Below are 14,060 nucleotides of genomic sequence, written 5' to 3'. Positions count from 1 at the left end.
AATGTTATTTTTTTTTATTAGCTCATTTTTATTAAATATAGAGATCAAAATACAAAAAATGCCCATAAAACATATAGAATGTAAACAAGTAATAGTGCTTTCATATTTTCATACCATCACATATTACAATATATTGGTATGTAACATCCATATGTTTAATAAAATTTATATTTTCCAAAAGTATGCAATTTGCTTGTCTTCCTTCTCAACTCTTAATGAATTTCAACCCCCCGCCCTCTCCTAACGCCTGAAGAGATACTAATTGCTACCTTTTTACAAATCGCAAGAATGTAGAAAAGAATAGCCGTCACGTAACTATTATAACGATATACCTGTTATCAATTTTTAAATCTTTATCTCTTAGAATGGTACATGGCGCCCACCACTCAAGACATCAATAATTGCAAAATCCTGTCTCTTAATAGGACACTAGATGGCAAACTCAACACATCCAGCCATGGTCCCTATATACACAAATTTTCTAAGGTTATCCCTCTTCCTATATCACCCTTTGTCCATACATATAACATTTTTTAGGTTACCATGTAAGTTATAATTAAAAGGGCTTACTATTACACTTATATTGATGATCCATCCTTAGTTATTGTCATCTATGTAAAAATCAGTGGGGGTCTGACACACATCACCCCTACCAATCAGTCGTTATCACATCCAGCAGCAGTTTTGTTCGGGTGGCTAGAGAGGGCTGTAGTCGTTAACTTCACAGGGGATACTAGGCCGCAGCGCAGCAAGACATTATCCCCTTGAGCCCCGGTCACCATGCCAGTGTAAAACATGCACCAGTTCATTCATCCGCAGAGTCAATCATTTGGAAAAAAGGGGTTTCTTTCCAAACTTTGCAACTTTACTTGATAACGTCTTTACAATGTCAATGCCAGTGGGGTTCCCTCCAGTTTCCACTTTTTCTTGCAATTTCTGGCTAACCACTCCCCTGGCACCTGGGTCTCAGTAAGCACCGCTAGGCCCCTCATCCCCTGCTCTGACTTTGCCATCCGTGGCAGGTTCGTCCTCTGCACACATGTTGGCACCCATCCTATTTGTAGGGAGACACTGACCGTCAGCTTGCTGAGGGGAAATCGTTAGGAATTCTTTCCAGGGTACAGCCGCCATTCACACCATCTGGACTACTACCCCCACAGAAGGACGTGGTTATTTTCAGCCCTTTTGCTTCAGGACCCTAAGTGAGTTTGATCCAGAGGATCAGGTCTAATCGATATTGTGGGCTTCTTCTTATTAGCTCTTTCCTGGTGACTCTCCTGCCCTCTTCTTCTTACTTGCCCCTTTTATAACCTGCAAACCTCTCGGAAACTAACCCCTTTCTAACCAAGGAGCTTCAGGGAAGCGGTCACTTGGGCCATGCTGCTACCTGGTGGCCACACAACATACTATAATGATTTTACTAAACACAAGTACATATCTATACATAGTATGTCACCTCTGCGGTGGTGGCAGAGCCTTGTACCCCCTTACAGTTTGATGTAAACAGAGCATGATACAGAAGACCATAGCTTTATACACTGACTTGTGGCTACTGCAAGTTAATGCAGATAAGCTCATGTTTTCTTCTATTGGAGCTGTGCTCTTCAACTTTGTTCACTGCTTAGATCTGACTACTACTGAAGCTAAGAAGAGCTGATGGGCTGTGGTGCCGGGTGTTAGATCACCGTTCATCTTATATTGATGACCTCTCTGAAGTTTACGTCAGCAATATAAAACTAGTAAACAACCCCAAGTTTCCAGGCTTGCTATATTTATGACTGTTGGCAATATCAGATTTGTAAGGGTTCAATACCCGGCAAACCAACCAATCAGCTGTTTCAATGAGCAGAGTCAAACAGCACAGTTTCTATACACTGTGTAGTGGTTGTTGTAACTCAGCTTCCACTGCAATGAGTAGGAGATGAGCTGCAGTAACCGAGAACAACCATTACAAAGTGAACGGACTTGTGCTGTTTACATATGATCACCACTGATCAATTGGGCTGCCAGGTGTGGAATCCCCATGGAACTCATATTGGTGACATCTCATGATAATAGGTTATCAATACCTTAAGCCTGGAAAATCCCTTTAAGGGCTGAAGTGAACAATTGATCTATGATTTCAACTTTTTCCAAAAAAAGAAATCACTAAAGAAAAATCACTAAAAAATCAAATTTTATGAAAATATGACAAAAAAAATCCCTAATTGATTGAATTTTAAGCACACTTTTACTGTATGATGAACATTCATAACATTGAAGATGGAGTTTATTTATTTATCAAAGCCTCCAGAATTTATGCAAAACTCAGAAAGCTTTCCAGAAAATAACATATATTCCTGGCAAGCAGCTAAATATGACCTACTTTTGCCAACCAAAACAAACTGATATTTACCCACTCTGCTGTGAGGAGAGGATTTTTATAGTAGTAATTTGGGCAATGTACAGTAGCAGATATATTTTAGATAAATGGTAATCTATGTACGAAATATTACTGTCATCAAATCTTTAGGTGGGGGACAGCATAATAGGCTAGGTCTAAGGCCGGAGTTCCACTTGCGTATGACTCATGCGAGTCTCACATTGGTATCACCAGGCCTGATGCTTTCGAGCATCTCAGCCGCATAGAAATACATGCAACTGACTGGCTCCTGTCAGGAGAGTGTGCAGCCGCGCCAGGTGATACCGATGCGAGACTCGCACAAGTCATATGCAAGTGGATCTGTACCCTAAATCTGAAGATAAGAAACAGTGTGGCTTAACATTAGTGATGAGTGAGAACTACTATGCTCAGGTGCTGGATACTTGTAATGAGCAGTTGGACACTTCGATGGGCTCGACTTGAGTACCCGAGTATAAGTCAATGGAGGACTAGAGCATTTTTCTGGAAGATGTCCCGGAAAAATGTGAGTTCTCCATTGACTTCCATTATACTCGGGTACTTGAGTCGTGCCCGTGACAAATCCTAAGATCCAGCAGGCGTCCACCAGGGTTCAGGTTTTTGACAAAAGAATAGATTTGCACAGTGAACTTTTTTCTTAAAAAAATAGTGGAATCTGTTGCAGAATGAGAAAAATAGTCATTGGGGAATGAACTCTAGAACAAAAGTTTGTGGTTTATGTTATTTCATTTGTTGTGGTTTAGATATAATATCCTTAGCCATATTGCAAGGCTTGGTAAAGTTACTGTGTCAGCACAGAATGACTGTCCAAACCAAGTACAGGCACTTAGAGCATCATGGCATGGTCAAACAGTTAGGAACCTTCCTACCTGTTGGTTTTCTATCAATCTCCCTTTTCTAGCTTTTTGAAGCCAGAGCTGTCAATCAAAGAAGAGGGGACAGTAGAAAACAAGCAGGTGGGACGGTGCACCTACATTTTTGACCATGCCATGATTGCTTTGAATAGTCTTTCTATGCTGACAGAGTCCCTTTAAAGAGCCAGAAATTGACATGATTGATTAGCTACCCTAGATTGGTGGCATCAGACAATGATTTTTTTCCTCATGGAGAAGTGCTCATTTACACAACACTGTGAGCTACACAGAACAGCAAAGTAAATCTCTCTCCTGTCCGGACAGATTTCTAATTCCAATCTGTCCCTACGTGGGGTTTCAGCCTCTGGCTATTAACAAGACCATTGGCAACAAGAAGATATTCTGAATATGGTGATTTAAAAAAAAATAAAAAAGTATATTAGAAAGATGCAAAACTTTTCACGCAGGGATTAAACTTAATTTACATGTAAAAGATATGTAGTAGCTATTTATGCAAAATACAAAAAATGTTACTAAGATTTAAAGTGTATTACCATGCTGCATTGAATGGCATAAAATGGAGTTAAATATTCTATAAAATGTGTTTCATCTGCCTCTAAATCCTTAACATCTTGTTTTACATGTTATATCATTGCGTATATAAATTTGCATATATTTTTACAGTAACCACCCACCAACTGAACATGGCCCTTAAATAATTAAGAATTAAGACTGCTCAGCAGCTGAATTACTTACAATAGCTGTTGGTGTTGCCGCCAGCACGCAGTACAGTACCAAAGGGGAAATGAAACTTTCATCCTCAGTCCCTGGGTATGGTTTCATTAGATTTCCATCTTGGCAGAAGAAGCCTTGAATATGCACTTGGAAGGTATCTGTGCACTCAAAGTAGTATGCAAGCAGAACAGTGCCAGCCATAATGACGAGCTGAAAGTAAAGCATATTAGGTTACAATCCAAGTACCAAAAGTCCTCAGTCTGAGAATAATCCCCACTAAACAGGAATGTCCCCATCACCGCAGCATTCTTCTCGCAATGATTATGTTGCAGTAGTGATACATGCCACACATTGTCTGATACATAAGCCCATTGGCAAACCCACTTAATGAATGTATCTGATCGAAGTTTGGCTCTGCCTGTGGACAGAGGGCATATTCCTGTCAATAATGAGACAGATCAATGCAGCTGAGGGCAACATCTATGTTACACTGTGTTATATAAAGCACTTTTGCACCACAAGAATGTAATGTTGGAACGTGTATAAGTGATAACTACCATTGCCAATCAAGCCGTTCATGAAATAGTTGATAAATCATATGAGATAAAACTGGATTAAAGCAAATAAAATTTCAGTTTTTAAAGATAAGCTCTCATCTTTTTTCTTCAGGGGCGCACCTCTCCCTAGCCTTCCTGGCTTTCTGGTAGCTGGAGGCAGTGCACTGCTAACAAGTGAGAAGGACAACATGGTTGAGCTGCTGGCCAGAGCAGCACGCTCTTCACCGCTACTAGTAGGGCCAGCTTTCAATGAGCAGCATTACCAAGCTTTATAACAAAAAGATTGTAAGCGTGTACTCCTTGCCTCTTATAGACTACAGAGGTGGCTGAAAACGGCAATCTGTAGGAGGCCATGCAATGATCTAGGTAATTCAGAGTAAAGGCTACTTTACATGCTGCGATATCGGTCCCGATATCGCTAGCATGGGCACCCGCCCCCATCGGTTGTGCAACACGGGCAAATCGCTGCCGTGTTGCACAACATCGCCCAGACCCGTCACCCATACTTACCTGCCTGGCGACGTCGCTATGACCGGCGAACCACCTCCTTTCTAAGGGGGTGGTTCGTTCAGCATCACAGCGACGTCACAGCTGCGTCACTGAACCGCCGCCCAATAGAAGCGGAGGGGCGGAGATGAGTGGGACGTAACATCCCGCCCACCACCTTCCCTTCGCAAAGCGGCCGGGAGGCAGGTAAGGGGAGCTTCCTCATTCCTGCGGCGTCACACAGAGCAATGTGTGCTGCCGCAGGAGCGACGAACAACTTCGTTACTGCTGCAGTAACGATAATCGAGAATGGACCCCCATGTCACCGATGAGCGATTTTGCACGTTTTTGCTACGATGCAAAATCGCTCATCGGTGTCACACGCAACAACATCGCCAATGCGGCCGGAAGTGCGTCACAAAATCCGTGACCCCAACGACTCCGCATTAGCGATGTCGTAGCGTGTAAAGCCCCCTTTACATCCCCAGCATTTTTGTGGATGTTACTTTGGCATGTACCACATAAATATTGTTGCTGCCCAAATACATTTCTTTATGGCAGTGGTATTCCCTAATGCCTCTTTCAGCAGGAAAATACCTACTGCCTCACTGCAAATATTCTTCAGGAATGGCTTGGGAACATGACAATGAGTATAAAGTGTTGTCATAGCCTCCTCATTCCTCAGATCTCAATTTGCTTGAAATTGGAAGGTGTGCATAGGCCAAAACAAGTAGCTGCGCACCAAAACTCCAGACTTATAGAGAACCTGTCATGTCCCCCAACTGCAGATATGGTATTAATCTCTAGGTTAATGGTATTCTAATGTTGTCCAACAATCACTAACCAAATATTTGTAGGTCAACAGAGTTTGAGGTCCGGACAGTTTCCATTTAAAAACATACATGTGGGTGTGTAAGGCTGTTATTATAGCTCCCTTCATGGCCGCTTGATCTGGCATGTAGTGCCATGCAAACGTTTTGCCACCCCTGATCAAAGTTACTGTTAATGTGAACAGTTAAACAAGTTGAAGATGAAATGATCTCTTAAAGGCATAAAGTTAAAGATAACACATTTCCTTTGTATTTTGGGCAAAAAAAGAAAATCATTTTCATCTTTTACATTTTTAAATTGACAAACAAGGAAAATCCGGCCAATGCAAAAGTTTGTGCACCCTGCTTGGTAAGTTCTTAGTAGCACCATCTTTGGCAAGTATCACAGCTTGGAAACACTTTTTGTAGCAGCCAAGAGTCTTTCGATTCTTGTTTAAGGGATTTTATCCATTGTTCCTTGGAAAAGTCTTCCAGTTCTGTCAGATTCCTAGCTCGTCTTGCATGCACTGCTCTTTTGAGGTCTAGCCACAGATTTTCAATGATGTTCAGATCAGGGGACTGTGAGGGCCATTGTAAAACCTTCAGATTGCACCTTTTCAGTTAGGGGCACTTTGCACACTGCGACATCGCAGGTGCGATGTCGGTGGGGTCAAATTGAAAATGACGCACTTCCGGCATCGCATGCGACATCGCAGTGTGTAAAGGCTGGATGATACGATTAACGAGCGCAAAAGCGTCGTAATCGTATCATCGGTGCAGCGTCGGCGTAATCCATGATTACGCTGACTCGACGGTCCGATGTTGTTCCTCGCTCCTGCGGCAGCAAACATCGCTGTGTGTGAAGCCGCAGGAGCGAGGAACGTCTCCTACCGGCCTCACTGCGGCTTCCGTATGATATGCGGAAGGAAGGAGGTGGGCAGGATGTTTACATCCTGCTCATCTCCGCCCCTCCGCTCTGATTGGCTGCCTGCCGTGTGACGTCGCAGTGACGCCGCACGACCCGCCCCCTTAACAAGGAGGCGGGTCGCCGGCCACAGGGACGTCGCACGGCAGGTGAGTGTGTGTGTGAAGCTGGCGTAGCGATAACTTTCGCTACGACAGCTATCACCACATATCGCTGCTGCGACGGGGGCGGGCACTATCGCACTCGGCATCGCAACATCGGGCTGCGATGTCGTAGTGTGCAAAGCCCGCCTTAGTCTATTATGGATTTTGATGTGTGTTTAGCATCATTATCCATTTGTAGAAGCCATCTGCTTTTCATCTTCAACATTTTTACAGATCATGTTATGTTTGCAGCAAGAATTTGTTGAAATTATTAACCATGCAGGATCTTCAAACTTTTCCATGCCATTGTAGTTGAATGGCACTCTCAAAGTAAGAGGTAAAACCAAAATTATTAAAAACAGATCATTCTTTACTGAACATTTTGAAAAAAAGGAGGCAAGGAGACACAGATCATCTGTCACAGTCTCTCTCCAGTTCCATAGAGGCATTCATTTGGCACATACATCTTCATATGCCTATAACACAAACAAGGAACATTCCAGCATCTTCTCCCTGCTAGGCAAGTGTGACGCCCTGACAAAACCAGGTAGTCACAGAAGTAGTCCATCCTCCTTTGCATTCCAACACACAACCCACACCCAGGTACAACACACAACCAGTAAAGCCTAGTCACCCCCCCATAATAATAGGGACACACCAGTGGGCGGGACCAGGCAGTTGGGAGGGCCCACCTAGGGGTCCTGAGGTGTCAGGGGCGGGAACACAACAGACCAGTACTGACAGTTGACAGTGGAGAAGTGTGGAGGTTCAGTGGAGTCAGAGGAAAAGGCCCCTGGACTACCGGATTGGTGGCAGACGGCAAGCAGGACCATAAGCGACGGAGATCCGGTTGCGGGAGACCTTAAGTGGACAAGGGCAGGGTTGTAGCCCGCCGGTGTCGACAGCAGGAATCCGGTCCAGAGGCCGTGCACAGTCGGGGTACCTGGACCCTAGGACGAGGACGGTTGCAAGCCCCCTTGTTAATTGACCAGCCGGGGACAAGGTTTCAGACCTTGTTCCAAAGAAGTCCAGAGAGCGAAACGGAAGCCCAACGCGGGGGATAGAGTGTCTGTCAGAACCCACAGAAATCCCAACGGTCAGATTTCGCGGGCCACAGCTCCCAAACATACAAAGTACCGGGAGTTAGAAAGCCTGGAATAATCCAAGAGGAGTTGATTCACTTTGCAATAGGATTTTGGTGCAGTATGCAGCAATCGCACTGGATACTATAGAGGAGCCCTCCAGCAGGGCCACTTATTGAAAGAAGTTCCAAAGGCAATTACCAGTCTTGCGGCGCTCCTGCTAACAATGGTGGAACATATTGGATGATTTTTGGTCATATGACTGGACCAATATAGAAATAAGAGATATTTTATTTGTACATTAAAATATGGTTAATTATACAATGCGTTTCGGCTTGGATGTTTTATCCTTCAGCCTTCTTCAGGTATAATTGTGATGTGATACATCTTTTTTCTCACAATTATACCTAAAGAAGGCTGAAGGATAAAACATCCGAGCCAAAACGCGTTGTATAATTAACCATATTTTAATGTACAAATAAAATATCTCTTTACTTATTTGTATATTGGTCCAGTCATATGACCAAAAATCATCCAATATGTTCCACCATTGGTAGCAGGAGCGCCGCAAGACTGGTAATTGCCTTTGGAACTTCTTTCAATAAGTTGACCTGCTGGAGGGCTCCTCTATAGTATCCAGTGCAATTGCTGCATACTGCACCATAATCCTATTGGAAAGTGGATCAACTCCTCTTGGATTATTCCAGGCTTTGGTGAGAGTTTCACTATTTCAACACCTTTATATATAAAAAACTCACTACACTCAAATTGGCGCCGCGCTTGTCTCTTTCTATCTTCCCCTGTCTCCAGGGTATTTCAACAGTACCGGGAGTGGACTTCCCCGTTCCAAGCGGAGTTGTCCCACAGAAGACACAGACACTGAGTGCAGGAGGAAGGGACCCCTGTTTGCTACACCCAGGTGTGGGACCCGAATACACCTGCCAGAGGCGACCGGTCACTGGCAACTTGGTTTACCACTGGATTTGTGTGTGATTCTTTGAACTAGGAGTACACCATTGATCCCCAGTCCAACCCGACATGTCCCCTCCAGAAGACATCACTCCCATGTACCTGGGCCCCGGGACAACATCTCCCCTACCCGTGGAGGGGATTCCATTCTGCTGCCCCACGCCATCAGCCCCAGGCGTCCCATCACCAGGCAGCGGCGGTGCTCCCAATACCTCACCGCAACCCATGGGTGGTGTAACCGACAAATCAATCCCCTGTAAATATTCCCTTCCTACGGTTGTGAGGATGGACGGCCGTACGAGCCTGGGTCCGGCCACCACTCGAGCCGCAGTAACGAACCCAGATCCGAGCAGCCCCTGCAGCAGCCTGGCCCCCCATCCGCAACACAAGTATTACAATTCTTTCACTTGCATTCTTCCATTAGGCTAAAAGCCACTTTACACACTGCGATATTGGTACCGATATCGCTAGTGTGGGTACCCGCCCACATCTTTTGTGCGACACGGGCAAATCGCTGCCCGTAGCGCACAACATCGCCCAGAGCAGTCACACATACTTACCTGCCTAGCGACGTCGCTGTGACCAGCGAACCGCCTCCTTTCTAAGGGGGTGGTCCATGCGGCGTCACAGCGACGTCACAGCAGCGTCACTGAACCGCTGCCCAATAGCAGCGGAGGGGCGGAGATGAGTGGGACGTAACATCCCGCCCACCTCCTTCCTTCCGCATTGTGGCCAGGAGGCAGGTAAGGAGAGCTTCCTCGTTCCTGCGGTGTCACACGTACCGATGTGTGCTGCCGCAGGAACGAGGAACAACTTCGTTACTGCTGCAGTAACGATAATCGAGAATGGACCCCCATGTCACCGATGAGCGATTTTGCAAGTTTTTGCAACGATGCAAAATCGCTCATAGGTGTCACACGCAACGGCATCGCTAATGCGGCCGGATGTGCGTCACGAATTCCGTGACCTCAACGAGATCGCATTAGCGATGTCATAGTGTGTAAAGCCCCCTTAACCCTTATCACCACTTCTTCTTCCCTATTCCAGGTGACTAACCACAGTGGGCCTAGCACCCCACTAGCTGCACAATACCTTCCAGCTTGGTCCCACATGTCATTTCCTCTTCTCTACACAGCACTGCTATCTTTCAGTTATTCTCCTGTAACAGCTTCTTTTCAGCTCCAGCTACACTGGAGTAACTAGTTATCACCCTGTTTCTCTCACACAACTATGTCTGTCTGAACTGTAACAAAACCAGATATATATTTATAAAATAAACCACTCTTCTTCTCCAAAAACTTATGAAACCTTCTCATATTTATCTAACCAGTTAAAGAAGCACTGCCATCTATATATTTTTTATTATATATGTGCATATATGTATGTAGTGTAGTGTGAGTGTATTAATATACTCATCGCCTACTGTTCTGTCTGGAATCTAGCACCTCTTCACAGTGACTGACAGCTAGTTCTAATGCAGGCAGTTGTCATTCAGTGTGGGAAGTGTGGTTATGTAGCACCCCTGAACCCATCAGGGCACTACAAGGTACTGCATCCTTCCAAAGATGCAGGGCCTACCCCCAGGGACCTGGAAGACCAGTGCCTGTAACAGGAAAACACATTATAATCCCAGTTTTCCCCATCCACCCAGACTGGTGACTGACTAGACTTGGACCCAATGGATGGCCACCCAGGGGTGGAGCCGATCCAGTCCACTAGACAATGACCAGCTCGAAGGGAACAAACAGACAGTCAGACAGTTGGAGTTTCATAGTTTCATAGTTTCATAGTTTTTAAGGTTGAAGGGAGACTCTAAGTCCATCTAGTTCAACCCGTAGCCTAACATGTTGATCCAGAGGAAGGCAAAAAAACCCCAATGTGTCAAATAAGCTCCAATGGGGAAAAAAATTCCTTCCTGACTCCACATACGGCAATCAGACTAGTTCCCTGGATCAATACCCTGTCATAAAATCCAATATACATAACTGGTAATATTATATTTTTCAATTAATGCGATCAGGCTCTGCTTAAATTTTACTTGTGAATCCCTCAATACAACATCATACGGCAGAGAGCTCCAGAGTCTCACTGCTCGTACAGTAAAGAGTCCTCATCTGTGATTATGATTAAACATTCTTTCCTCAAGACGTAGCGGATGCCCCCGTGTTCCAGTCGCAGGCCTAGGTGTAAAGAGATCTTTGGAAAGGTCTCTGTACTGTCCCCTCATATATTTATACATTGTGATTAGATCCCCCTAAGCCTTTGTTTTTCCTAACTAACTAACCCCAAGTTTAATAACCTGTCTTGGTATTGCAGCCCACCCATTCCTCTAATAATCTTGGTCGCTCTTCTATCTACCTGTAAGATTATGCTATTTATAACCTTCTATACTTTTGCTAACAAGAAATGCATTCATTCCTCTCTTAAATTCATTCAGTGAGTTGGCCATCACCACTTCCTCAGGAAGAGAGTTCCAGAGCCTCACTGCTCTTACCGTGAAGAACCCTCTTCTATGCTGATGTAGGAATTTTCTTTCCTCCAATCGAAAAGAATGCCCCCTTGTTCTTGTCATAGTCCTTGGTACAAACAGATCATGGGAGAGATCTCTATATGGCCCTCTGATATATTTGTACATATTTATTAGGTCTCCCCTAAGTCTTCTCTTTTCTAGAGTAAATAGACCTAATTTTGATAACCTTTCCGTGTATTGAATGCACCCATTCCATTTATTAGTTTAGTAGCCCGCCTCTGAACCCTTTCAAGTTCAGTAATGTCTTTCTTCAGCACCGGCGCCCAAAATTGCACACAATACTCCAAGTGTGGTCTGACTAGTGATTTGTACAGAGGGAGAATGATGTTTTCATCTCGTGCCCCCAGACCTCTTCTAATGCATCCCATCACCCTATTTGCTTTGGTGGCTGCTGCCTGACACTGGGCACTCCAATTTAGATTCTTATTCACTAAGATGCCTAAGTCTTTTTCCATGTCTGATTTCCCCAGCAGTTTCCCATTTAGTAAGTAATCGTAGCATCTGTTTCTCCTTCCCATGTGCATAACCTTACACTTATTTGTGTTAAACCTCATTTGCCATTTTTCAGCCCAATTCTCCAATTTACTCAAGTCCATCTGTAGTTGCAAACTGTCCTCCTTTGTGTTAACTACCTTACATAGTTTTGTATCATCTGCAAATACTGATATTTTACTCTGTAAACCATCCACCAGATCATTAATAAATATATTAAATAGTAGGGGGCCCAATACAGACCCCTGTGGCACCCCACTAGTAACCCTGGCCCAATCTGAGTATGCACCATTAATAACCACTCTTTGTTTTCTACCACTAAGCCAGCTACCTACCCATCTACACACATTTTCCCCGAGCCCAAGCTTTCTCATTTTACTTAGCAGTCTTTTATGTGGGACAGTGTCAAATGCTTTACCGAAGTCGAGATAAATGACATCCAATGATTCTCCTCGGTCCATGTGAGAGCTTACATCCTCATAGAAGCTGATCAGGTTAGTTTGACAGGAGCGATCCTTCATAAATCCATGTTGATATGGAGTTAAACAGTTATTAACATTGAGACATTCCATAATAGTATCCCTTAAAAACCCTTCAAACATTTTACCCACAACAGATGTTAAGCTTACCGGCCTATAGTTTCCAGGTTCCCTTTTGCACCCTTTTTTGAATATTGGTACCACATTTGCTAGCCGCCAATCCAGTGGAACAGACCCAGTTTCTATAGAGTCTTTAAATAAAAGGAATAGAGGCCTGTCTATCACATTACTTAACTCCCTTAATACCCGAGGGTGAATGCCATCAGGGCCTGGTGATTTGTCAATTTTAATGTTACTAAGTCGGTTCTGCACTTCTTCCTGGGTTAGGCAGGTCATACTTAATGGGGCATTTACATGATCACTCTGCATTTCCCCTGGCATATGCTTTTCCTGTGTGAACACAGTTGAGAAAAAAGTATTTAAAACATTTGCTTTTCCCACATCGCTTTCTATGATTTTACCCTCATTATTCTTTAAAGGGCCAACACCATCAATTTTAATCTTTTTTCTGTTTATATAATTAAAGAATAGTTTGGGATTTGTTTTGCTTTCCTTAGCAATGAGTCTCTCAGTTTCTACTTTTGCTAAATATATTTGTTTTTTACACATTTTATTTTTTTCTCTATATATTTTTAATGCTTCCTCGCTGCCTTCTTGTTTTAGCTTTTTAAATGCCTTTTTCTTATTATTCATTGCCGCTTTTACATCCTTATTAAGCCACATTGGTTTTCTCCTGTTCCTAGCCCTTTTATTTCTGTATGGTATGGCTCGCTCGCAGTGGGTGTTTAATACCGATTTAAAAATTTCCCACTTATTTTCTGTGCTCCCATTTTTGAGGACATTGTCCCAATCAATTTGGCGAAGGTCTTCTCTAAGTTGATCAAACTTTGCTTTCCTGAAATTCAGCGTTTTTGTAACCCCCCTCCAAGGCACCTTACTAAAGGACAAGTGGAATTGTATTATATTGTGGTCACTATTCCCTAGGTGCCCATCCACTCGTACGTCTGTTATTCTATCTGGCCTGTTGCTTAAAATTAAGTCCAGAAGGGCTGCCCCTCTAGTTGGGCCCGGCACAAGTTGGGACAGATAATTATCCTTAGTTACTGACAGAAACCGGTTTCCTTTCTGAGATACACAGGTTTCAGTTTCCCAGTCTATATCGGGGTAATTGAAGTCCCCCATAATAATCACCTCATTGTGATTTGCTGCTTTGTCTATTTGTTTCAATAATACATTTTCAGTGGTTTCTGTTATATTTGGTGGCTTATAACAAACCCCTATGAGTATTTTATTAGTTTTCCCTCCTTGTATCTCCACCCATAGAGACTCCACCTCTTCATTTCCCTCTTGAATATCTTCTCTTAGTCTGGGCTTTAAACTGGACTTTATATATAGACAGACTCCACCCCCTTTCCTTTTTTTACGATCCCTCCTAAACAATTCATATCCTTGCAGGTTAGCCGCCCAGTCATAACTATCATCTAACCATGTCTCAGTTATTCCTACTATGTCGTATTTCTCCTCATACATTACCAGCT

General features: G+C 43.7%; 1 protein-coding gene across 1 annotated transcript in view; it reads right to left on the bottom strand.

Annotated features, from left to right (window-relative positions):
- The window catches only part of PLPPR1 (phospholipid phosphatase related 1), a 332,039-nt gene that overhangs the window by 84,388 nt on the left and 233,591 nt on the right, over positions 1 to 14,060 (bottom strand). Inside the window, exon 3 of the mRNA XM_075316151.1 lies at positions 4,012 to 4,200. Within this exon, the coding sequence (XP_075172266.1) occupies positions 4,012 to 4,200 (189 nt within the window). The remainder of the gene's footprint in view (positions 1 to 4,011; positions 4,201 to 14,060) is intronic.

This window comes from Anomaloglossus baeobatrachus, chromosome 1 (assembly GCF_048569485.1).
Source record: "Anomaloglossus baeobatrachus isolate aAnoBae1 chromosome 1, aAnoBae1.hap1, whole genome shotgun sequence".
Lineage (NCBI taxonomy): Eukaryota > Metazoa > Chordata > Amphibia > Anura > Aromobatidae > Anomaloglossus > Anomaloglossus baeobatrachus.
Note: the sequence above shows the minus strand (reverse complement) of the source record. Positions and strands in the feature narration are given on the sequence as shown.